This window comes from Rhinopithecus bieti, unplaced genomic scaffold (assembly GCF_001698545.2).
Source record: "Rhinopithecus bieti isolate Rb0 unplaced genomic scaffold, ASM169854v2 scaffold_64846, whole genome shotgun sequence".
In the NCBI taxonomy this organism is placed as follows: Eukaryota; Metazoa; Chordata; class Mammalia; order Primates; family Cercopithecidae; genus Rhinopithecus; species Rhinopithecus bieti.
Window position 1 is genome coordinate 357,146 of NW_016825275.1, and position 25,978 is coordinate 383,123.

The window sequence follows — 25,978 nt, forward strand, 5'->3', positions numbered from 1 at the left end:
GTTTCCCCCGCCCCTACTGTGGGAACCTTTGTTTTTCTGCTTTCGGAGCCGGCCAGTGCCGGGACCATTTCCGAAGGACCACCGGGAACAGACGGATCGGCAGGGCGGGGCGGAACGGTGAGTTGTGCTGAGCGACTCTGCTCCCGGCCGCCTCCTGGAGGCTCGAGACCCCCCGCTAGGAGCGAGGTGGGAGAGTAGCTACGTGGGGTTTTAGTTTCCTCGCTCCTCAAGCGGAATCATCATAACCTTCTGGCGGTTGCGTACCCTAGACTGACTGCTCTCCCCTTTCAGTGAGGACTGTGCTTCCTCCGAGGAAGTTGCGGGCCGAGGCATGCGGACCGAGGATGTTTCTAGGTCTAGGGACGAGGGACTTGGAATCCTGCCTCGGACTTTGTCGGAGGGTTTTAGTCACTTCTCTACGTAGCTCCCTCATTGTCTCTCATCTTTTGGCTCCCCTGTCAAGGACCATCCCCCATTCTAGGCCTTCGATGTGTGATGCTTTGATCAAAGGATTGACATTCTTTTTCCAAGTATTTGCTGTCAGCTTTCAGTCACTTGATTGGTTTGGAATCGGAGCCTTTTCTCCTGCGATTCCAGGTGTCCCTAAGGTATCATTGTTACCCAGAACCAAGAACTCTGGAGGAATGAAAAAGGCAGCATCTTTAAAAGAATGTTTATTGGAAGGGGTTGCAAGAGTTTGCGAAGTCATGAAGAACAAAGTTTTTTAGAGCCATTATGAAATGGCAACGGTAATACTGCACTCTGTGTGCATAGATTCGGTTTCCTTCATCTGGGGCACATGCGTATGATCAACTTTGGACTTCTTTTGAGATTGCCAGGTAGGGTGAAAAATGGATCTGGGAGAAAGCACATACTTACATTTATATATGAATGCCCAATTCAGGTTGGAGAAATCACAGAAGCCTTATAAGGTGACATTTACCCAAAAAACCTAGTTCATTCATTGGGTAAATATTTTTGAGCCCTTACTAAGTTTCAAGCACTAGGGAAATACAGTGAACAAAACAAGTTCCTGCTCTCAAGTTTACAGGCCAGTGGGATTAATGAATTTAAGCAAGCTAGGTGAAAGGTTATGAGAGTTTTACAAATAGGAACATTGTACTACAAGTCTCCAGTCATGAAGGAGGTGATTGCTTTGCTTTTGCTTTTTTGATGTTTGGAGGTTTTTTGTGCGGGCAGGGGTGAGTTACTTTTGTGATTTTTGCTGAAGGGACCTTGGAAATGGCTACAGTTGTATAGAAGGAGAGATAAGACCACTATACTTTGATCACTTAATTCCAGTAATTCTATAGCCATTATTTTGTGGTACTTTGCAAAGTGGCAAAGGGATAGGCAAAAAGATAAATATAGACTCTGCCCTTAAAGTACTCAGAGTTTTGTAGGGCACATAACGCTTGTTTAAAAAAAAAAATACTTCAAGGGAGAAAGTTGCACTACCATGAAAAAGCACTGTGAGATATCCTTGAAGGGAGAGACTATTAATAGAGTTTGGAATGGAGAGGGGCACAGCAGCTGTCAGTCAAGTCTTCAGGAGAAGTATTTGAACAGGGTCTTGATAGGATGTAGAAATATAAAAATAGGTAAAGAGCTTCCCAGACAAAAAATTAAAAAAAAAAAGAGAGGTAGGGCCAGCTAGCTATAAGGCAGATCTGGGGCTGATGAATGATAATATTTGTGCCAGTTACTGAATCTTCTTAAATGCTAGGCCAAGAAATGTGGACTTTATTTTGAAGGTGGTGGAAAGCCCTAACTTCTCAGCAAGAATTTTTTTTTTATTTTAATGAAAAGGAAGAAAACTGGGTTTCAGGAAAATTCGTATGGCAACAAAGTTGAAGTCAAGGAAAATAACGAGGTTATTGCCATAGTTCAAGTAAGCTAATAAAACCTGAATTTCATTAGTAGCAGTGGAAGTGAAAAGTAGGACAAGTGTGAAAAATATCGCAGAATCCACAGGAAAGGACTGCTGATTATTTGAATATAAGGAGCAGGGAAAGACTCAGTGAAGGAAAGACTTTGGTCTCAAACCTGACTAAAATAAGTTATGTCATTTATTGAAAGAGCAGGACAAGGAACTTTTCAGGAGGATAATCAGAATCTCAATTGTAGTTGTAACTGAATTGGAGATGCCTTTAAGGAACCAGATAGACACATACACTAAGCATTTGGAAACACGAGATTCAAATTTAAGAGATTTGGCTCGTACTTGTAATCCTAGCAATTTGGGAAGCCACAACAGGAGGATTGTTTTAGCCCAGGAGTTTGAGACCAGATGAGAGCAACATAGCACAACCCTGTCTCTACTTAAAAAACAACAAAATTAACTGGGCATGGGTATGGTGGTACATGCCTGTAGTCCTAGCTGCTTGATAGGCTGAGGCAGAAGGATCGCTTGAGCCCCGGAGTTCGAGGCTGCAGTGAGCCATGATCTCAGTGCACTCCAACCTGGGCAGGACCATGTCTCAAAAAAAAAAAAAAGAAAGCGAGAGAGAGAGATTGGAGTTGGGATAAAACATATTAAATCATTTACCAAGAGATGATAGTTGAAAACCTGATGTGTATAAGATTACCAAGAAGAAACTGCTAGCAGAACTAAGAAGATAGCCAAGGACAAACACTTGGACAATACCAGAAGCAACAAGCATCAGAAGACAAACCAGAGAAAGAGTAGTCAGAGATAGAAGAGGAAAAACAGAAAAGTTAAGTATAACAGAACTCAAGGGAGGAGAAAGTTTTATGAAATTGGAAGTAGATAACAAGTATTTACTTGGCCAACATTTACTATTATTTGCTGTTTTCCAGGAACTCTGCCAGACAGGGGTTACAGCAGTAGGCAAGACCAGTCCACTGCCTGCCTTCATGGAACTTACATGCTGATGAGAAAGAAAGATTATTTACATAATTAACAGTGTGATTAATATTATAAATAAGTACAGAATGTTTTTGGACTATGTAACAGTAAAACTTCTAGTTTTGTTGAAGGAATGTGTAGGAAAAACAGAAACTTGAGAGGTGACTTAAGATGGAGGTGGGGGTGGCACACTTTCTACTGAAGAACTAAGGTAAGAAAGAGTATATTGGAGGGCTTGAAATAAGTCATATAGCTATAACAGAGAGTGAGAATGGCCTGAGATACTAGGTAACATTTAATGAGTGTGAACTATGTGCCAGGTACTGTTGTAACAGCTTTATATGCATTATCAGATCATGTAGAGCAATGGTCCCCAACCTTTTTGACACCAGGGACCAGTTTCATTGAAGACATGGTTTCAGGATGATTCAAGTGTATTACATTTACTATGCACTTTATTTCTCTTATTAGTACATTGTAAGATATAATAAAATAATTAGACAGCTCACCATAATGTAGAATCAGTGGGAACCTTGAGCTTGCTTTGCTGCAGCTAGACGGTTTCATCTGGGGATGATGGGGGATACAGTGACAGATCATCAGGCATTAGATTCTCATAAGGAGCACACAACCTAGAGCACTCACATGCACAGTTCACATAGCATTCACACTCCTGTGAGAATCTAATTCCACCACTGATCTGACAGGAGGCAGAGCTCAGGTAGAAATGCAAGTGATGGGAGCGGCTGTAAATACAAATGAAGCTTCACTTGCTTGCCTACTGCTCACCTCCTGCTGCATGGCCTGAAGGTTAGGGACCCCTGATGTAGAGAATTAGAGACCTTGTTAAGAATCTTATTCTTGAACCTTTGGATTGTGAGAAGTGAATAAAAGGATTTTAAGGAAGTAAGTGATATGAAAAGGTTTAGAGGATGACAAGAGTGGTTGTGGGAGACTGATTAAGCTATTGCAGTGGGCCAAATAATAGATGATGATAGGTTGGTCTAGAGTGGTAGTAGTAAGAATTGAAAAGGGTGGATAGATTTGAGATATGTTTAAGAGGTTTGGTTATTGAATTGGGGGTGGGAATTAAGGAAGTGGGAAGAGGTAAAGCAGCTTCTGAGTTACTGGCTTGGGCAATAGGGTAAACATCATTTGAAAAAGGGATTACTAGAGGAAGAACTGGTTAGGAGAAAAGGGAAGAGTGTATGAGTGGCTCTGTTGGAGACACATTCAATAGGAGGCACCAATGAGATATCCATGTCAAGCTGGCAGTTGGATCTTGGGAGAGACACATGGACTGCAGAGATGTATTAGTAATCACTGGCAAAGGACTGTATAGATCAAATTGTCTAGAGCAATAATTCCCAAAATTTAGAGTAGATGGAATTGCCTGGAAGGCTTAACACAGATTTCTAGACCCTACTCCCAGAGTTTTTTCTTCAGTAGGCCTAGGAATGGAGATCAAGAGTTTGCGTTTCTAAGTTCTGACGTGATGCCTATGCTGCTGACTCAGAGACACATTTTTGGAAGAAGATGTAGAACAAAGAGAGACCCAGAACCTAGCATTGAGGATCTCATTTTTAATTGGAATAGGAGGAACCTCCAAAGATGACTGACAAAGAAGTAGGAGGGAAAATCGTATGTATTAGGTTTACTGATTGAGGCCACGAATGACTCATGAGAGCATTTTCATGGAATACTGGGACAAAGGCCAAATTGCAAGAATTGCTGTGTAAGTAGAAGGAATGAAGAAAAAGAGTACAAAAGTAGATGATTTCTGAGAAAGTTTTCCTGTAAAAGAGAAAAGATAGAAAATGTTTGAATATATTTAAATGTCAATGAGAAGATGCCAGTAGAAAGAAAAGGCTGGGAAAAAAAAAAAAAAAAAAAGATATGGGCAGTAATCCATAGGCCAAGGTTCAAGAGGGGACAAGAAGAGATAGGATCCAGATCCAGGTGACATTGCATGGAGAGCGACCTTCTCCTTTTTTATCAGATGTGAAAGAGTTTGAAAGGATGAGTGCAGGTAAGTTTGTAGATGTGCTGGAAGGAAGTTGACTTAATTCCTCTCTGACAGCCTCTCTTCTTTGTGAAGTAGGTGAGGCCATCTACTGAAACGCAGAAGCAATTTTAAAAGAAAATGGAGAAAGCGTAACTGGTCTTTGCAGAAAGTGGGGAAGTGAGTTGACCAGAGAAAGATGAGAGAATTGCCAAGTTGTACTGAATGCCAACCTGAGAATGGTGATTCTGAAGATAGGGTGTATATATATTCCCAGTTGCACTTAGAGTTTGGGTGCAGGCAGAGAGAGAATGACTAGCAGGGTGGATGTCTATAAAGTAGGGAAACTACAGGGCTTTCGGGTGCCTAGAGTACTGAAAGAGTTATTGAAAGGTTGGACCACAGAATGTGAGCTGGATAGGAAGTAAACGGCTTACTGCAATAAATCAAGGATAATAAGAGAAAGAGAAAAAAGGTCATTGTTTAGTAGCGGGGATTTTTGTGCTGTATGCATTTGACACAGTTAATTCCCAGCATCACCTAAGAATTCACTCTTATCAATACTACTACTACCACTTCCTTAGGTCAGTGAAAGCTTTAAAGTGATAAATATTAATTTTCTCACATTCCTTTTTTAAAGCAACATCTATTTTTTAAATGAAAGCTACATTTCATATACTAAATTTCTTTCGTACATACATTTTTCTTTTATACACACACACAGGACTTTGTTTTCTAGAACTCTAATCCGTAGTAAGAATGATATGGCTCTTTTACAGTCTGTTTTGGCCACGGGTTTAGGAATGAATATACAGGAAAGGAATTGTATGGAAGTAACATGATTTGGTGTAACTCCAGGAAAATATTTTTGTATATATAGATCAACACAGTTACACCAAGTTACTGACCTCTTTATGACTGCTGTAGAAAGTAAAGTTCTTTTACTATATGGATATTTGCCAGTAAGGAAGGAAAAGTAACAGAAATTAGAGAAGGCAACAGAAAAGTGGGAGTAAAAGTAAGATAGAAAACTAAAATATAAAATATAAACCACATAACCATGAGTGTTTTATTTTAGGCTCAACTACTGTTTTCTGTTTGGTGAGGAAACAAAAGTCAGGGCAAGAGGGTGCCAACAAGGAGAAAGCAGAAGGGACAAGAAATTGGAGGCTTCTGTAACAAAGAACAAGTGGAATGGGAACAGAGAAATAATAAATAAATACAGAAGAAAGATTGACTTGGCACTTTGAAGAGGTCCCTGGGTTAAGGCAGTGGAAGAGATAAAGTAATGGAAGATTGTAGTCAGAAAGGAGAATTGATTGTAATAAAAGAGGTGTATAGTTTTTTTTGTGGCAAGTTTCAGATTTCACTGGCTGAAGATAAAGCTCCTTGAGGTTAAAAGATCAATTATATAATACACTATTATAACTCTGTATGTGAATAGATTTTTACAAAATAGAAATAGAAATAAATTTTACAATTAATATTTTTTTCTCTGTATTTTACCATGGGGACCACTGGGCCAGAGGGCCATGTTAGTAATTTAGGGGAGGGGTACAAAGCCTGTTAAGTTTTATAATGGTAAGATTGCATAAAAAGAACTGACTCCAAGGTTCCAACTGGAATGTTGGTGTTGATGACTTCTGTAGTCTTGTAATCTAGGTGCTGACTCTTGTCACCTAATCTGTAATGTAAACCTCTTACCTGTGATTGTAGAAATACATAGCAATAAATACTTGGCTTTCATTTTTCAGCATAGAAATTTCAAGAAATGTTTTTTCTATGAGGGTTATTTTAGGTGTCAACCCTTTGGTCAGTACCCAATAAACTAAACTGTTTCATAACAATCGGACAAGTAAACTGCTATTCCCTTTACCTATATGAAATTAGATCAGTAGAAAGATTAATAAACTGTCATAGGAGTGGAATTTAAAGAAAAAAGAGATTAGGTGGCTGTTACCCTTGTATATACTGGAGGAATGGCATATTTACCCTTTCAGTCATGGACATTTTATTAAGAAGCTATTTTTTCCTCAGAACGTACATGGAGACCAGCCCCTTGAGTAAATTTTAAAATAACTTCCCTATACCTATCATTATGTAGAGGTGATGTATGTAATAATATAATTTTAAGAAGTGACAGAGGCTGCTTTTCAATTTTGTTAAATTCTTACAAATACAACAGTTTGAGATAAGGTAACTTTTTCATTGTAGTACTGACTTTTGGATTCCTTTCCATGTGTGATTCAGATGATATTTTAGTATACTACAGAATTTGACAATAATTTTGTAGTTATCAGGTAGATAACTAATACCCTCCTGGGAACTTAAAAAAAAAAAAAAGCCTAGTGATGTGTATGTGTGTTTCTTGTCAGATGTGGAGAAGGTTGAAGAGTGAAGTTGGAGGGGAGGGAACAACAAAATCCATTTTCAGATGTGCTTTCATATGCTAGGATTCAACCTACAGCAAGTTTTAATGGTGTTATAAACCCCTGAAAATGGGAGATAACTGGAATTGCTGACAGTTCTCTAACTATGGCAGTGCAAGTGTGTTGCATTAATATAATATTAACCTCGAGGATAGAAGATTTCAAGTCATAGTATATTGATCAAAGGATTGAACACAAAGAATACATTTTTATTTTGATAATTTCTTGCCTGGAGAGGTTTTGAAAAGTGACAACCAGAAGCAGAACCACATGATAGCATTGGTATTAACTAAAACAAGACTTTTAGTATTGTGGAATTTCATAAGCCTTTGATGTATATCTTTATCCATCTTGGCTATTTTTTAAGCTCTTTAGGACACAACGCGTCATAGACTCTGTGTGTGTGTGTGTGTGTGTGTGTGTGTGTGTGTGTGTGTGTGTGTTTTAAGTAGTTATGATATTATCCCTCAGAAACCTTACTTTTAAAAATAGGTTAATGCATGAGATACCACAATCTAAATGTGATCAAATAAGGTTATCATTAATATGTTTTCTGAGACATTCATGGTTGGGGCAGAGAACTAAAGAGGTGAGTTTAAAAAAAAAAAAAAGAGTTGAGGTAAAAGCGGCAGCAGTGACCATGACAGCTAATCACTTAACGCACCCTTTCACCGCTGCCCTCTTGTGATACCCCTTACACACACAAACACATGCACACTAAGTCTTCCTTTGTGTTATGGAAATAAGGTTTGAGAGAAGAAATTTTGATGCAGAGTAAACTTGACCTAAACCCATCAACTTCTATGTACTGAAACTGCAAAGTGTATCTTTTAAAACACAGCTAGGAAGGAGTTCTGTGGCAGGGAGACGCCTACCTGGATTTAAAACGTTACCATCAATATGGATACACAGAAAACTGATACTGCTAGTTGTTTCAGGGGGCAGGAGCTAGATAATGCCTGTCAGGAATAAGAAGGAAATTTACTTTTATTTGTAATAACTTTTTTGTAATTTTACATTTTATATCATGTGCACAGTATTATCTATTATAAATTAAAAAACAGAAAAGTAAAACTTTGACATAGATAATTGTGCATTGTCTTCTAAATTACGTCCTCTTTTTTTTCCTTCAGGTGTTTGCAATGGCTGCTACTGTGAACTTGGAACTTGATCCCATTTTTTTGAAAGCACTAGGTTTTTTACATTCAAAGAGTAAAGATTCTGCTGAAAAGCTAAAAGCACTGCTTGATGAATCTTTGGCTCGGGGCATTGATTCCAGTTACCGTCCATCTCAAAAGGTACCTGCATGAATAAAAAGCTTGAAGAGAGTTTTATAAGACCTGTGGTAGTACATTGATAACATATAGACCATCTCAAAACAATCTCTGCTGAAATAATCTGTCCTTGTGGCATGGAGAAATTATATTCTTTCTTTTTTTCCTTCAAGTTTTCAGAGAACTGTTACACCACATAGAAAATCAGCTGGGGTGTGGGATATTCTGTTCTACTGCTTTGTGTGTATATGAATTCACTTGTTTACGACTTACTTTAATTTCCGATTCTTTATGATCAGAATTTTTTTTAAGCTGCTGAATATAACCACAGATTACTTCTGATTATTCTCTATTGTTTTAAGGATTAAAAAAATCAAGTAAAAGCACAGATTTTTCAACAATATAAATTGAATATGGGTAGGATAATTTAAGAGAAAAGGAGGTATGGATGAACTCTGAGAAGTTTGTAGCTCCTGTCTTGATAATAACAAAGCAGGCAATGGCAACTTTATGTGAAAAGAATATATGTTTTGATACCAAACATACCTGTTTTAAATCCTACTTACATCTTATAATTGTGTGGTGATAATAGACAATGTATCTTGATGTCCCAGGTACTGAGTAGTTTATGTGAATAATTAATTTTAATTATAATAATGATCCTTTAAGATAGATACTGTTTTCTGCATTTTATGTAAGGAAACTGAGGCATGCAGTAACTTCATTTCACTTAGTCTGTTAATTGGTAAAATGGTGATGATAAGAACTACTTTGCAGAGTTGTAAAAATTGAAGGAGATACAGTAAATGAGTCACCTAGTGTAGTATCTGCCTGGTACATAATAAGCTGTCAGTGAATGACAACTCTTACTATATTCCCTAATACCTACTAAGACATTCTTTCAAATTCTTCTAAGCTCTTGTCCTGAAACTCCAAATCACTCAGGTCTGTGGACCTAGATCCCAAACCGAGAAGGAAAAGATAGAACATGACTAGCTCAAGTCTAACCAGAATCTGAAGCTCAAGTAAACACTGGCATTTTGTCCCCAGCCTTCTTTCAATACTAGGTCTAGTACTCCGAAGCCTTTTTATTGTACTTTGAGTAACAGAACCATTGTGACTTCATTTCTTCTATCCATTCTGATTCCAGTAGGTTCAGTGAATTCAGATCGAGCAAATCAATATGGCTCTACAAAGCATACTACCAAATTCATTCCACTGTGGGTGTTGGTATTGTCCAGTTAGGAAAACCTATTATTACTAAAGAAAAAAACCTATTATTACTAAAGAAAAAAAAAATGTTTTAATGGAGCTCTAAAATGGAAGTTTATCTCTTAAAGAACGTGAAAATTTGTTGTGATTAAAAAGCATGCTGCCCTTATGTTTCTAGCTAGAGTTTACTTCTCTTGGTCAATTTTCAGAAACTCTTTTGTTACAGGTTTTTAAAGCCCAGGTCCATTTAATTTTAGCCTTCAGCTGAATATTTTCATCACTAGATTTGTGTGAGAAGAGTGATTTATGCCAGTGTTTCTCAAACTTTAGCATGGTTAATAATCACCTGGAGGCAGTGATATGCTTATAAACATTACCAGGTCTCCAAGTGTATTCTAACATGAATATTGGTTGATATTCATTTACATTAATGAGGAAGGCAAATGTGAAATAATGCAGTTAAAACTTAACTCATCTGTCAACAACTAGAACAACTTTTTTGCTTAATAGGTAATAGTTTAATACTGCATGACTTTGTCCTCAATTTTTTAGTTACACACAATACATGTTTTTTGTTTTTTTGTTGAGACAGGATCTCACTCTGTTACCGAGGCTGGAGTGTAATAGCACAATCTTGGCTCACAGCACTCTCTCCCTCCCAGGTTCAAGCAGTCCTCCCACTTCAGCCTCTTGAGTAGCGAAGACTACAGGTGCATGCCACCATGCTTGGCTAATTTTTTTATATTTTGTGGAGACAGAGTTTTGTCATGTTGCCCAGGCTGGTCTCAAACTCCTGGACTCAAGCAGTCTGCCCACCTTGGCTTCCCAAAGTGCTGGGATTATAGGCAGGAGTCACCACACCTGGCCCACCATACACTTTTAAGTTTAATCTGCATTATTAACATTTTCTTCAACACTTGACTAAGTCTACACCAGTGGTCAACAGACTTTATAAAGAGCCAAACAGTAAGAATTCTAGATTTTGTGTGCCAGATGGTCTCCATTGCAACTATTTAATTCTGCCATGGTAATGTGAAAGCATTTATTATACGTAATATATAGGTGTGGCTGCGTTCTAATATAAACTGTTTATAAAAAGCTATTTATAGGCCTCAGTTTTAAGCAGTCAGCGTAATAATATATCAAGCCCTGCCACCACTAGATCTGAGGAGCCATTCCTCCTTCCTTTTTCTTCTCTTCCTCCTCAGAGGTAGACACTATTCTGAAATTGATGTGTATTATTCCCATTTATACTTTTGTACTTTTACATATTATCACAGTGAAATAGACTGCACTCAGCTGCTTTAGTTTTATTTAGAATGGTGGAGGAGTGCCCTCCTTTATGGGGAGGGGAAATTCCAAGGAGCTGCCATATGCATAAACTTTGTTTATGCATACTATTAGTAACAATAAATAAGTTATCTATATCAGCAAAGCTATAGTACACGAATAAGGGATCAAAGTTTTAAACAGAATGGAAAGACAAGCCACAGACTGAGAGAAAATATTTACATATCATATATCTGATAAAGGCCTTGTGCCCAAAATCTATGACGAATTCTTTAAACTCAATAATGAAACAAGCATTCATTTTTTTTAAATGGGCAAAATATTTTATCAAATAGTTTACCAAAGAAGATATATGTATGCCAAATGAGCACTTGAAAAACTGCTCAGCATCATTAGTTATTGGAAAACTGTAAATTAAATCTAAATGAGATACCACTGCATACCTATTAGAACGTCTACAATTTTAAAAGACTAGCCATACAAATTATTGGTGAGAATGGAAAGGAGCTGGAACTCTCATATATGCTTGGTGGAAATATAAAATGGTCCTGCAACAGAGTTTGGCAGTTTCTTAAGAAATTAAGCATATAGTTAATACTTACCGTATAATCCACTCCTATTTATTCTAGAAAAGTAAAAACATAGGTATGTACAAATACTTGTACATGAATATTCATAACAGCTTTATTTGTAATAGTCCCAAACTGCAGACAACCCAAATATCCATCAATAGGTAAATTGATAAATAAATGGTGGTATATTCATTCAATGGAGTATTATTCAGCAATAAAAAGGAATGAACTATTGATACACTTAACAACATGGATGAATCTCAAAATAAATATTCTGAGTAAAAGAAGCCAGACAAAAAAAGAATGCATACTCTATGATTCCATTTATATAAATTTCTAGGAAATGCAAACTAATCTAATGTTACAGAAAACAGATAAATGATTGCTTGAGGATGAGAGACATATTTTCTCTAGGGTGTATACCTGTAAGAGGGTAATTACAAAGGGCCACAAGGAAATTTGGGGGGATGATGCATATGTTCATTATGTTGATTGTAGTGATGGTGTCGTAGATGTATACATATGTCAAAATTTATCAAATGTTACACTTTAAGTAGGTGTAATTTGGGCCATGTCTGTAATCCCAGCACTTTGAGAGGCTGAGGTGGGCGGATCATTTGAGGCCAGGAGTTTGAGACCAGCGTGGCCAACATGGTGAAACGCCATCTTTACTAAAACTACAAAAACTAGCTGGGTGTGGTGGTGCACCTGTAGTCCCAAATACTCGGGAGGCTGAGGCAGGAGAATCACTTGAACCCAGGAGGCAGAGGTTGCTGTGAGCCAAGACTGTCCCACAGCACTCCACTCCAGCCTGGACAACAGAGTGAGACTCCATCCCCCCCCAAAAAAATAAATAAATAAAGGTACAGTTTGTATATCAATTATTTCTCAATAAAGCTATTTATCTATTTAAGAAAGGAATATTACATTGGTTATAATGAGATGTCTTAATTTTTAACTGAAAATTGCTTAGATTAATGATGTATTTTTTATGATGATCAGTCTGAATATTTAATTACTGGTACCTTTTTTCATCTTTTAGGATGTGGAGCCACCCAAAATTTCAAGCACAAAAAACATTTCCATTAAGCAAGAGCCCAAAATATCATCCAGTCTTCCTTCTGGTAATAATAATGGCAAGGTCCTCACAACTGAAAAGGTAAAGAAGGAAGCCGAAAAGAGACCTGCTGATAAAGTAAGATTTTATTTTAATCTTGTTAAAAGAAAAAAGGTAAATTAGTTGTTCCATAAGCAGAAAGGAACAATGGTTTATATATCTTTCTTTTATATAATAATGGGTATAGGTATATAATAATCATCACTCAGTGAATATATATTGATAGCTATAGATTTTGACTTTTTGAAAAATGAGTAAAATTTACAAATTTTAAAGTTAAATGGTTAAAAGCTATTGTCAATAAATATTTGAGCCCTAGGGAGTATAGTAATTTTGAGTATAAACTTTTATCTATGCCTCAGAGGTCCTAAATGGAACAGTTGTTAAGAAGAAAAGATAGATACACTTTGGGAGGCCAAGGCAGGTAGATTGCTTGAGCTCAGGAGTTCAAGATCAGCCTGGGCAACATGGTGAAACCCCATCTCTACAAAAAATACAAAAATCATCTGGGTATGGTGGCAATCACCTGTAGTCCCAGCTATTTGTGGGCGGGTGGGGGGTGGAAGGATTGCTTGAGCCCAGAAGGCAAAGATTGCAGTGAGTGGAGATCATGCCACTGTACTCCAGCCTGGGTGACAGAGTGAGGCGCTGTCTCAAATAAAAAAGAAAGAAAGCAAGAAAGAAAAGATAGGAGAATGTAGATGTAAATGACTAAACGTAAACTTTATAGAATGGTATGCACCTGAGCAGGGCCAAGGATGATTCTTGGATTGTCTGTTTTTAGATGATTTCTACATATAGTAATTAAGATTTTAGTTAGAAAAAAATACATTTGAAAGATATCTTCAGTAACACTTGCCCTCAAGATGGAGTATATTATCCTGTATGTTTTCATACTTTTGCTGAATAGTAGCTATTCATAAACTACGTTAGATTATTTCTCTGCTTTTAGATCTACATAAATGAGGCTGTGCGTGGTGGCTCATGCCTGTAATCCCAGCACTTTGGGAGTTCGAGGCAGGAGGATCACTTGAGGTCAGCAGGTCAGGAGTTGGCCAGCGTGGCCAACATGGCAAAACACCGTCTCTACTTAAAATACAAAAATTAGCCAGGTGTGGTGGCGCACACCTGTAGTTCCAGCAAATCGGGAGACTGAGACATGAGAATCACTTGAACCCAGGAGGCGGAGGTTACAGTGAGCAGAGTTCCTGCACTCCAGCCTGGGCAACACAGCAAGACTCTGTCTCAAAAAAAAAAATTATGTAAATAATATCATACTGTGTGTGTATATTCTTTGGTAACTTTTTCTCCACTCAACTATGTGCTTTTGAAATGTATCTCTGTTGATGCATGTAGATCTAGATTTCTTTTAGCTACTACATAATACTCATTCTGTGAATTAACCAGCTTATTCCCCTACTGATGCACAGATATTTCTCCTTTGTTTCTATTACAATGGAGTTGAAGTGAGCTACTTTATACATATGTCATGTTAATAGTTTCTATAGGATGTATACCTATAAGTGAATGTAATAGGATATGACATCTTGAACATTACTAGGCATTGTCAAATTGTTATCAAAAGTAGATGTACTAAATTTACACTGTCATCAACAAAGTACAAGAATTCCAAATTCTATGTCTTACCAGACTTTTTGATTTTTGCCAAATCTAATGGGTATATTGATAATATTTATATCTTAAAGAAGGGAATCCGAATTTGCTTTGAAGCAAATATGTGTTAAGTCTGTACAGTAGATACTAGTCTAAGTAAATCCATCGAACTTCCAGAATTCTTTAATAGATAGAAGAGTACAAAGAGAAATACAAATCTTTGTTAAACTGTTCTGATTTATTTATTTCTGTCTTGCTGGTTTCATTTAATGTACCGATAAATTCGTTACAGTTCTTCCACAGATCTTTAATGTGCACATTTGTCCCTAACTATATGAATATATCTGTAAAATGGACTTGATCATTGCCTGTTGTCCTTTTTATTCATCTTTCAGTGACTTAAAGTTTATTCTACCACATTACTTTATCATTTTCTGATGCCTGCTTTTTATAGATGAAATCAGACATCACTGAAGGAGTTGATATTCCAAAGAAACCTAGATTGGAGAAACCAGAAACACAGTCCTCTCCCATTACTGTCCAAACTAGCAAGGATTTAGCTATGGCTGACCTTTCCAGTTTTGAGGAGACCAGTGCTGATGATTTTGCCATGGAGATGGGATTGGCCTGCGTTGTTTGTAGGTAAGTTGTCCCTTGTCACAGATTATTTTGTTACTTTATGAAGAACACAGGACCCCTTTCCATTCCTCAACCCCCAAAATCAGAACAATTGTTGTGCATTTTCTATTTTGTTTTTACGATTTGGAACTGGGGTGGAAATAAGTAGATGTCTTATGAACTGCCCGTATAACAATTTAACATATTGAAAATTGTCAAATATTTTGTCTTTCCCAACTATGGCTTTTGAGTCTGTTATGTTGTAACATTTTCTGCATTTTTGGGTTCCAGAGGGAAAGTGATTATTATATTATGATATATATGCCTATGATAATCTAAGGCTATGGTGACTGCTTTTTGTGCTGTTGGAATTTATACTTTTTTATACACATATGGCTTCATTCTATTAATCTGATCATTCATTGAGCACCCTATGTGTGTGCAGTAACGTGCTAAGGACTGTGAATAGTTAGGTCCAGTTCTCACCTTTAGGTAACTCATATTAATGAAGAACAACAACAACATATAGCCAACTAATATAAGGGAATTTAATAGAGATACAGAATGTTATGAGACTGTTGGAAGACTAATCAGAGTCTACTACCTTCTGACAGAAAGACAAAAATTATGATGAGAAATGACAAGGAGAAAATAGCCAAATTTAATCAAGGCATTCCATGTATTTATTAATGGTTGACCATAAGCTTTAAAAGCTTATGCTTTTGTGCATGCTATGTGTTGGAGTTTGTTATTTTGATCTTTGGGTTTCTGGGATTTTTTTTCTTTTTAATATACCAAACTTTACCAGAACAACCCTGAAATAACTTTTTTTTTTTTTTTTTTTTGAGACAGAGTCTTACTCTGTCACCAAGGCTGGAGTGCAGTGGTGTGATCTTGGCTCACTGCAGCCTCCATCTCCGGGGTTCAAGCCATTCTCCTGCCTCAGCCTCCCGAGTAGTGGGGATTATAGGTGTGCACCACCACGCCCATCTAATTTTTGTATTTTTAGTAGAGGCAGGAGATGTCTGCCAGGCTGGTCTTGAACTCCTTACCTCAAATGATCCGCCTGCCTTGGCCTCCCAAAGTGCTGGGATTACAGGCATGAGCCAGTACACCCGGCCCTGAAATAACTTTAAATTATTGCATTAAAAAAAGTAGTGTAATGTTTAATGGTGTGTTTTCTTAGGCAAATGATGGTGGCATCTGGCAATCAATTAGTAGAATGTCAGGAGTGCCATAATCTCTACCACCGAGATTGCCATAAACCCCAGGTGACAGACAAGGAAGCGAATGACCCTCGCCTGGTGTGGTACTGTGCCCGATGTACCAGACAAATGAAAAGAATGGTAGGAATCGTATTTTTCTTTATTTTAAACAGTCTGTCAATGTTTCTGTTGGTATGTGCTTTCAAAACAAAGATTTGAATATTTAAGATATTGAAAAAATAAATAATATAAGCTGATTATTTAAATGTTTATATGTATAGTATATATATGTGATTAATATTTCTATGGCTAAAAACCAGACCACGTTATGTGCATTTTTCTCTGTTTAGTTTTATCTACTTCTAATATAGATAAACAAACAAGATTGGTGACATACAAATTATGAATATTCCTTACTAGTCTGTCAATGTATTTATAAACATTTTAATATACCATGCAGCACTGAGAACTGGTGAGATACAAAGCCCCACTGTTTGTTGAGGTCTGGTAAGGAAATAGAGAAAACTCCTGAGTGAGCTTAAACCACCAAATGAATAAGATGTGTACAGAGGTGATATTTATATGTGCATATCCGTCTTTCCAGCTGCATTTCTCTATTGCTTAGTCTTTCCTTCTCATTGTCCTCAAGTGACCATTACCTCATTCTTCCAACATACTTTCTGTTTTTACTGTTTACTAACATACCTGCCTTTAATATCATAGTGAAATACATTTTCATTTGTTATATTGGATAGTTTTCTAACTTTTATTCACTTATAAAATAGATAAATGATAAATGAATTTCATAATTTTTCTTTTAAAGAAAACAAGAAATTACCATAATGTCTTATTCACCACCTCTCCCTCACACTTTCATCTCTCTTCCCCTGCCTCAAATTAGTGATTCTCAATTGCAGAGTTCTCATGTCTGTTAATCAAATGAATTTCTACGTAAATTTGTCTGACCAATGTATCTTTAAAGGTCAGAAGTACTTAGTTAAAAGTAAAATTCGAGATACCAATTTTACTTTTAATCAGTTAAATCAGAAATAGGAAGTGTTTTATTTATTCCTATGAAATAAAAGTAGTAAATGAAAAGTGTGGATATCAATAGTGTGTATATTTCTTACTTGTAACAGGAAATTTCTGTGACAAGTTACAATCTGTTCTGCTCAGTTTGATTTTTATTTAATTTATTACTTAAACTAGCCCTCCAGGATCTAAAGTGAAATTATTATAGATGAGCAATGCATTCCAGAGCATTGATAAGAAACCACTAAGAATTGGAAATTGTCAAACAAATTGTGACAATAATCTGTCTTTCTTTAGTATGTACTCAATTGTTTCATTATTATCACTGTAGCTCCCTTAATATCTAAAGTAAGCACTCTTCTTCCCCCAAGTTTTTTCTCCTCCATTTTTTTGGATTTATTTTATGTCAAATCTATGTTTATGGTTCTAACCCTCTTCCTGAGTAAGCTTCTATAGCTAACTAGATAGTCTATAGATACTTTAAGTTCAATATATTTAAAAATAAAAGTTGTTTTATTATCCAGTTTTTTTTTCTGCAATTGCGTGAATTAGAAAACATCTTTGATGCCTCTCTTAATTCCATATCCCTTTGTTTACCAGATTTGTTAATTCTCCCTCTTATGTCTCTGAAATCTGTTCATTTCTCTTTTATTACCCTGTTCCACAAATGCATTACTTGTCTATTGCAATAACCACTTAAGAAATCTCATTGCTTCCCATCAATCCACTTTGATTACTGTCATTAGAATTCTTCTAAAATATTTATCTGCTTATATATGCCCAGTGGCTCTCAATTACTTATATAATGAGGTTATACTCATTAGGATGCATATATGGACCTTCTCTTTTTGAGCCGACTCTACCTTACAGCCCTCTCTCTCACTGCTTCACCATACACATTCATATACTCTGGCCACTCTGACACAGACTAAGTGTGTAATTACCTGAATATGTGGAGAACTTTCATGTTCTGCTTCTCAGCTTCTCTTCATCTGGGATACTGTTTATTCCTTTATCTGCTTTGCAAATAATATCTAATTTATCAGTAAGATCATGTAATTCATTGGCATAGCACTTAAGTGGAGCTCAAGACTGACACATTCTACATTCTGTTGTTCTTAAGTTAAATGAAGCAAATATAATTTTTTTTTTTTTTTTTTTTTTTTTGAGACAGGGTCTTACTCTGTTGTCTAGGCTAGAGTGCAGTAGCGTGACCATGGCTCGCTGCAGCCTCGACTTCCCAGGCTCAAGCATTCCTCCCACCTCAGTCTCCCAAGTAGCTGGGACTACAGGCATGTGCCACCAGGCCTAGCTAATTTTCTTTATTTTTTGTAGAGATGGAGTCTCGCTATGTTGCCAGGGGTGGTCTCAAACTCCTGATCTCAAGTGATCCTTCTGCCTCAGCCTCCCAAAGTTCTGGGATTATAGGCATGAGCCCCCATACTAGGCTAAATGCAGATTAGTACCAGAAATCAACAGTGAATCTGGTCTGTGTGTCCAAAAGTCAAAGTACTAAATGAGGAGTCATGGCTAATATTAGAACATGAGTAGAATACACCAAGAGTAAATGTGGGGAAATACCAAAAGACATGATCTGAAGTGAGCCTAAAGATCAGAATCCAGGAAATGTAAGGTTTAATGAGATAATTTTGGAACAGTGGGGATTCTAAATTCAGTCATTCTAACTATAAGTGCTTTGAGTGAGATTCTCATATGTGCATTGGTTGGTGTTCCAAGGTATCGCAAAGATATTATAAATAGCACCTGATATCCCCTTTCTCCTTGCACAGATTCCTCAAACTGGGGCAAGTTCTGCAGTACACATTATTGTAGGAAGACCTAGTTAAGAATGTTATGATCGTGTATGGCAGGGTCCAGGGTTATTCTTCAGTTCTATAATTTTCTCTCTACCTAGTAGTGGGTTTTTCCCCAGCTTCAGGTGAGAGACTCATATCACTTATTGCAGTGGTTCTCAATCTAAGGTAGTAATACACTCCTGTTTCACAACATTTAGAAATATGTGGGGTTTTTAATGCTGCCATTTTGGCAGTTAGTGCCTTAGTGGAGAATTTTATACATTTTGCAGTGTTTGAAGCAGTCACCCAATGAAACTTTTAGTTCCTTTGTTGAACAAAACTGAATCAGTGATTATATCCTAGTTCCCTAAACTAGTATTATCAGTGAAGGACAAAGGATTGTGGGTATTTTTTACTCAGTTTCTAAGATGGCTGGATAAAACAGGGAAGGCAGAAGATCCAAACATGATCTCAGGTAGAAGTACTTCCTGGGGCTTCATCATAATTAATCTGTTAAAACATACAAGTTAGGTGGGTCCTCAGAGTCTAACCTCAGGAGTGCTAGATGTGGGTGGAATGCAGTATTAAGATCAAAAGCCATGGTTTTGGAGCCATATGTTTCTGTTTTACTGTGAGGGATGCATTCTCGTAACATGGTTTTGCAATAAAGGAAAAGATGGCTCTCCTTTCCTGCTAGTACCAGTAATCAACAGTGAATTACTTTGAACGTTCTTAATATTCTTGATCTGATTTTTGCTTTATAAGTGGTGTTGAAGGTAGGTGTACTTTGATGTGAAAGGTATGTGTATAAAAAGTGATACGAATTGAGATTTAAGGACCAAAACTATATAGTATGACAAACGGTAGCACAGGATTACACAAGAAGACCCAAACAAGAGCAAAATAGGCTAAGTTCTGGCTTCCAGAAATGGTGACAAATTGTTAATAAATTGTCTAGTACAGTGCTGTATAGGCTTATGAAGATTAGCAAAGACTATGGAATGGCTGGTGGGAAGCATCTTTCCCCGTTCAGTATGCATGGATTTTTCTGGATTCAGTTTGATTGTCCTTTTTAAATAATGATGATGAATAAACAGTAACTTTTTGTTAGCACTCAGCATATTCCAGATATTATGCTAAACTCTTACATAATCATAATTCATCCTCATAACCCACCTTTGAAACAAATGCTATTACCATTTTACAGATGAAGAGAATGAGGCTTTTAGAGAGTCACATATTTTGCCTGAGGTAATGTACCTAGAAAAATAGTTGCTGGGTTTTTTTCTGTTGTTGTTTTTTGAGATGGAGGTTCGCTCTTGTTCTCCAGGCTAGAGTGCAATGGTGTGATCTCAGCTCACTGCAACCTCCACCTAATGGGTTCAAGCAATTCTCCTGCCTCAGCCTCCCAAGTAGCTGGGATTACAGGCGCTCACCACCATGCCCGGCTAATTTTTATATTTTTAGTAGAGACGGGGTTTCACCATGTGGGCCAGGCTGGTCTCAAACTCCTGACCTCAAGTGAACCACCCGCCTCAGCCTCCCAAAGTGCTGGGATTACAGGCGTGAGCCACTGCACCTGGCCAGTTGCTGGGTTTTAATCCTAGCTCTGTTTGACTCCGAAAATTACTCTTAAACACTGCACATAACCATTTATAAACAGTTATAATTATCTACCTAGAAAACACTAAAAAATAAACTCAAAAATGATTAGAGTTTATAGGAAAATTTAGTAAAGTGCCTAGTTATAAAATAAAGGAAAAAATCAATTATTGGTCAAAATATAACTGAAGATGCTTATAAAGTAATAGTGGGTGAAAATTCTTTGATAACATAGACATTTGCATTTATGAACTTTCTCTAAAGATTTAGCATGCCTAGTTTTGCAATGTGGAAAAACCTCAAAAAGTTTCATCATTTATCAATAGTTTTTTTTCTCCCTATTCTGCATTTAAAACCTTATAAATGATCTGAGCTGTGTTTTAATTTGCCCTCAGCAACTGAGGGACTTATGCCTAGACCCCAAGAAGAAAACTCCTACGTATTTGACCAACCCCAATGAGAAATAAATGTACTTCATCATGAGTAAAGCTAATGCTTACATATAGTTTGTGATTTTCTTTTAAAAAACAATTTTATCTTGTTAAAATGTTATTTAACCCTCTTCTGTATTATTTCTAAAGGTTAATATTATCTTTACTGTTTAGAAACTAATACAATCTGTAAAACCATTAATATGATGATAAAAATAATTTGTCAAAGAGCATATATATTATCATCACAGTACTTTTTTAAATGTTCAGCTGTATTTCATTTCAATGATGAGTCCTGTGAGAGATTATTATCTTTTTGTATATTCAGTTAAGAGTTTGTATCTGATTTAATCCACTGATTTTTGCAGGCTCAAAAAACTCAGAAACCACCACAGAAACCAGCCCCTGCAGTTGTTTCTGTAACTCCAGCTGTCAAAGATCCATTGGTTAAGAAACCAGAAACTAAACTGAAACAAGAGACAACTTTTCTAGCATTTAAGAGAACAGAAGTCAAGGTATAGTAGATTCTATTTTTATCTAAGATTATATCTTAAAGTTTAGTTAACTAAACAATAGTTGCTTGATAAAAAATTTAATGAGAAACTTTATATACTAAATGGCTATATTTTAGAAATTAAGACTTTACTACTATTAGGTAGAAAGGGAACATTTATATCATTAATTAATCTCTGACTCTGCTGTTTTTCTTTTTATCACAAATAGGAGCAGTCTATGATCATTCCAAAATGATATTCTTTACTATTCTCATCTGGTTCGATACTTATCTCCAATCAGAAATCTGGTTTAAATTCAGGCTGGGTGCCATGACTCACGCCTGTAGTCCCAGCACTTTGGGAGGCCAAGGCGGGTGGATCACCTGAGGTCAGGAGTTCGAGACCAGCCTGGCCAACATGGTGAAACCTCGTCTCTACTAAAAATACAAAAATTAGCAAGGCATGATGGTGGGCACCTGTAATTCCCAGGCATGGTGGCGGGTGCATGTAATCAGCTACTTGGGAGGCCGAGGCAGGAGAATTGCTTGAACCCCTGAGGCAGAGGTTATAGTGAGCTGAGAGTGCCATTGCACTCCAACCTGGGTGACAAGAGTGAAACTGACTCAAAAAAAAAAGAAATCTGGTTTAAATTCAAAATACCTCTGCCCTCAGTAGCAATGGTTTTGCCCCACACACTACTTGAGCAGTTTGGCCTTGTAATTTTTTTTTCTCCCTTCTTACTGGCTATTGAAGGATTTTTCTTGCTTTGTCTTGTTTTGTTTCTTTATAATAAACTTTCAGTGGTATCTACCTCTTATACCAAGGGACCACATTGTCTAGAGAGAGTATCACCTTTCTCATTCCTAAGGTTGCATCCTTGAAATCATACTACATTATTCTTATTATCTTGGCATTTTTATATCCTGGAAAAAATAATTTTCTAATCTAATTTTATAACAAAGAATACTTCTACTCAGGTACACATTCCAATGTTAAGCACAGCACTAAATATGGAAGAAAAAAATATTAGCCTCAAATTCTCAAAGATTGACCTGAGAAAACTCTAAAGTTATTACCTTATCTAAGTGACTGTAAATAATAAGCTTAATACCCTTGATATGATGAAAATGATTATGAATATAAAGTACTTTTAAAAACTTAGTGATAATTATATTTGGAGGTTATTTTTCATTTTAATTTGCCAGGGAAGATTTGCTATCCAAGGCATATCCATTATTGATTTGTCATATAGGAACTTGGTGAATTGGAATAGAACTAAGAGTGACCAGTTTATTGAAAGTAATTAGAGTTGCTATATTCTGCACATAATCACTTTTAGGAGATTTTAGACTAATCTGTTACTACTAAAGTTTATTTTAGAAAATTCAACATGAAATCATTTTATGGCAAACAAATTAAAGCCTTTGCTGTTATATTTGTTTTGATAAAGAGGTTTTGTGTTTTTTTAATAAAAAAAATTTATAGTATAAATTTATACTATAAAAAAATTGTTCCCATTCACATATAAAAAGCAAATGTCTTTTCTAACTTGCCCATCTAGCAAATAGGCAAAAAAATATTTATAGTTAAAAACTTGAGAAATTTGTTTTCTATGCTGAAATAGTAAGAAAATCACTTGGTCTCCATTGTTTGTGTTATATTACTCCTATGTGTCCTGATAGTATTATAAACCATCTGTCATCCTGTTGAAAAGCAATACTAAGCAACAGCAAGCCATTAAAATGAAATGCCAGACACATAGAACTTGCTTTCTTGCTTGTATTTCCTAAGTGTTGGTCTTTTAATTACTAAAGATGGGTTTTCTTTTGTGAAGTTTGTTGAAAGATCATTTAACCATATGGCAGACAGTTTTATGTTTAATAGCAAGAAAAGGAAAAAAAAAATTTAGGTGTTTCATAACTGAAAAGTAAACGTTTACTTCCTGACTAACTTTTTCTCTCATTGCTGGTATATATTCCTCTAGGAATGTATGGTTTATGTAGTTTTCTTCTCTGGATAACTTCATAAGATAATTAATATGTTACTGTAAGAAAATATCCTATCAATTTTCAGAGTATGTGGACAAATATCTGGATTCCTTCTCTTATAAAACAAAGATCTCAGAACTCTATTTTCTTACTTTTCACATTGATTAAAATGTATGCATGCAGACAATATTGAAGGCTACCTTGATTTCAAGAGCTAAAAATGTTTTATCAACTATTTCAGAGCAAAGTTCTAAATTATAACTGGATATATTTTAGGTATAACTACCATTTTTTAAGTAGGATATTATTTTGTAAAATTTTATCTCTTACCTATATGTGAACTTAACACTTATGAATCTTCTTAAGAGTATAAAGGTAGAAAAGGTGTCAATAAGAAGTTCAATTCAAAATTAATTTGAACTACGTACATTTGTGCCTAATGTGAAAGTGAAAAAATATATTCTTGTGTAAACAAGAGCAATATGTGTTTATATAGTGGCATTGGTATCATTGTGAGCTTCTGATTAGCCAGGGAAGTTAATCAGAAAAGTTGAAGGGTTATACCCTTATGAAATATATCGGAGAGTGAGATCAGTCCTACCGAAAATGTCACTGTGCAGCCTAATGAGGCAATTGATAAAATCCTTATTAAAGGAGCAGGAGACTCTTATATGATAGTTTAACTGGAATCATGGGCAAATTGTGAAACTAAAATCATGAGACCTTTTTAATACATCATGAAAGTTGTACACTTCCAAGTAATTAACTTTGCATATATTTTGTACTCCTGTAACTGTTGCTCAAAATTTAGGAGAACATTTTTTTAAATGGGTTTAGAATCTATACAGCTGTCTTCTTTCTCTCACACAGTCACTCAGTAAATAAACATTGACTGAATCTCTTCATCTTGGATATGTTCTCCTGAATATTCTGGGTATGGGCATTTTTGCCCATTAAGGGTGAATTAAATTTTTGAAATGATCCCTAGTTATTTGGAGCGAAGTCTAAAATAATTAGATGTTTAATTAAGCTAGATAATACTTTGTTGAGTAAAAAGTATATTAAAGCACTAAATCTGGTTTTCAGATATAGCTTAGAATTGAATCTAGGTCGGGTGCAGTGGCTCAAGCCTGTAGTCCCAGCACTTTGGGAGGCCGAGACAGGCGGATCACGAGGTCAGGAGATCGAGACCATCCTGGCTAACATGGTGAAACCCCGTCTCTACTAAAATACAAAAAAAACTAGCCGGGCGAGGTGGCGGGCGCCTGTAGTCCCAGCTATTTGGGAGGCTGAGGCAGGAGAATGGCGTAAACCCAGGAGGCGGAGCTTACAGTGAGCTGAGATCCGGCCACTGCACTCCAGTCCAGGCGACAGAGCGAGACTCCGCCTCAAAAAAAAAAAAAAAAAAAGAATTGAATCTAAAAGCAATTCTCAAGAGGGAATTTCATATATTTTCTTTTGGAATCATTAGAACAAGAATATGGTATCAAAAATTTTCTGTTTTGGAAATGATAATATCCGCTAGATACAGATAAGTTTTGTTCTGTGTGACTTTTCAGATCTGCTTCATAAGAACCTAATTTGTTGGTGTGATTTAAATTTCCCAATTCATAACTTAGATATAAAAAGTCTAATGAATTTTTATATATACAAAGATGTTTATATAGGTATTGATTATACTTGGCTCTAATGTAATATTTACCTTATTTTTTTAGACATCCACAGTTGTTTCAGGAAATTCTTCTAGTGCCAGCGTTTCCTCATCAGTAACTAGTGGCTTAACTGGATGGGCAGCTTTTGCAGCCAAAACTTCCTCTGCTGGTCCCTCAACAGCAAAATTGAGTTCAACAACACAAAACAGTACTGGGAAACCTGCTACCTCATCAGCTAACCAGAAACCTGTGGGTTTGACTGGTCTGGCAACATCATCCAAAGGTGGAATAGGTTCCAAAATAGGTTGCAGTAACAGCACCACGCCCACTGTACCATTAAAACCACCTCCACCTCTAACCTTGGGTAAAACTGGCCTTAGTCGCTCAGTTAGTTGTGACAATGTCAGCAAAGTAGGTCTTCCTAGTCCAAGTAGTTTAGTTCCAGGAAACAGCAGCCAACTAAGTGGGAATGGAAATACTGGAACATCAGGACCTAGTGGAAGTACTACTAGCAAAACTACTTCAGAATCCAGCAGCTCTCCCTCAGCATCCCTTAAAGGTCCAACTTCACAAGAATCACAGCTCAATGCTATGAAGCGATTACAGATGGTCAAGAAGAAAGCCGCCCAAAAGAAACTCAAGAAGTAATGTGGCCAAGTAGGTTTTTATATCATATTAGCCTAAAGATGAAAGGCTTATTATTAAGATATAATCTGTAATATACTGTAATTTAATAAAAGTCTTCATAATCAAATTTCTATTGTTTCTTAAAATGCTAGAT

General features: G+C 36.4%; 2 protein-coding genes across 4 annotated transcripts in view; one reads left to right on the plus strand and one right to left on the minus strand.

The window, feature by feature from the left end:
- Positions 1 to 346, minus strand: part of GSTCD (glutathione S-transferase C-terminal domain containing) — a 143,882-nt gene extending 143,536 nt beyond the window's left edge. The window contains exon 1 of the mRNA XM_017862963.1: positions 265 to 346. The gene's annotated coding sequence lies outside the window, so the exon portion shown is untranslated. The remainder of the gene's footprint in view (positions 1 to 264) is intronic.
- INTS12 (integrator complex subunit 12) lies at positions 7 to 25,951 on the plus strand. 3 transcript variants are annotated; one of them, XM_017862979.1, is made up of 7 exons: positions 7 to 117; positions 8,434 to 8,598; positions 12,691 to 12,843; positions 14,834 to 15,021; positions 16,184 to 16,343; positions 21,432 to 21,578; positions 25,261 to 25,951. In XM_017862979.1, the coding sequence occupies exons 2-7, from the start codon at positions 8,443 to 8,445 to the stop codon at positions 25,843 to 25,845; spliced, it is 1,389 nt and encodes a 462-aa protein (XP_017718468.1). In that variant the 5' UTR covers positions 7 to 117; positions 8,434 to 8,442; the 3' UTR covers positions 25,846 to 25,951. The 3 variants fall into 3 exon arrangements, with proteins under 3 accessions (XP_017718468.1, XP_017718469.1, XP_017718470.1); XM_017862980.1 differs by lacking the exon at positions 7 to 117 and adding an exon at positions 756 to 839; XM_017862981.1 differs by lacking the exon at positions 7 to 117 and adding an exon at positions 2,849 to 3,080.
- The last annotated feature ends 27 nt before the right edge of the window (positions 25,952 to 25,978 follow it).

Excerpts from the sequence above, each read along its gene's own strand:
- INTS12 (XM_017862979.1), top strand. The coding sequence starts at position 8,443 with ATGGCTGCTACTGTGAACTTGGAACTTGATCCCATTTTTTTGAAAGCA. Across the intron at positions 8,599-12,690 it reads GTTACCGTCCATCTCAAAAG|GATGTGGAGCCACCCAAAAT; the intron begins GTACCTGCATGA and ends TTCATCTTTTAG. Across the intron at positions 15,022-16,183 it reads TTGGCCTGCGTTGTTTGTAG|GCAAATGATGGTGGCATCTG; the intron begins GTAAGTTGTCCC and ends GTGTTTTCTTAG.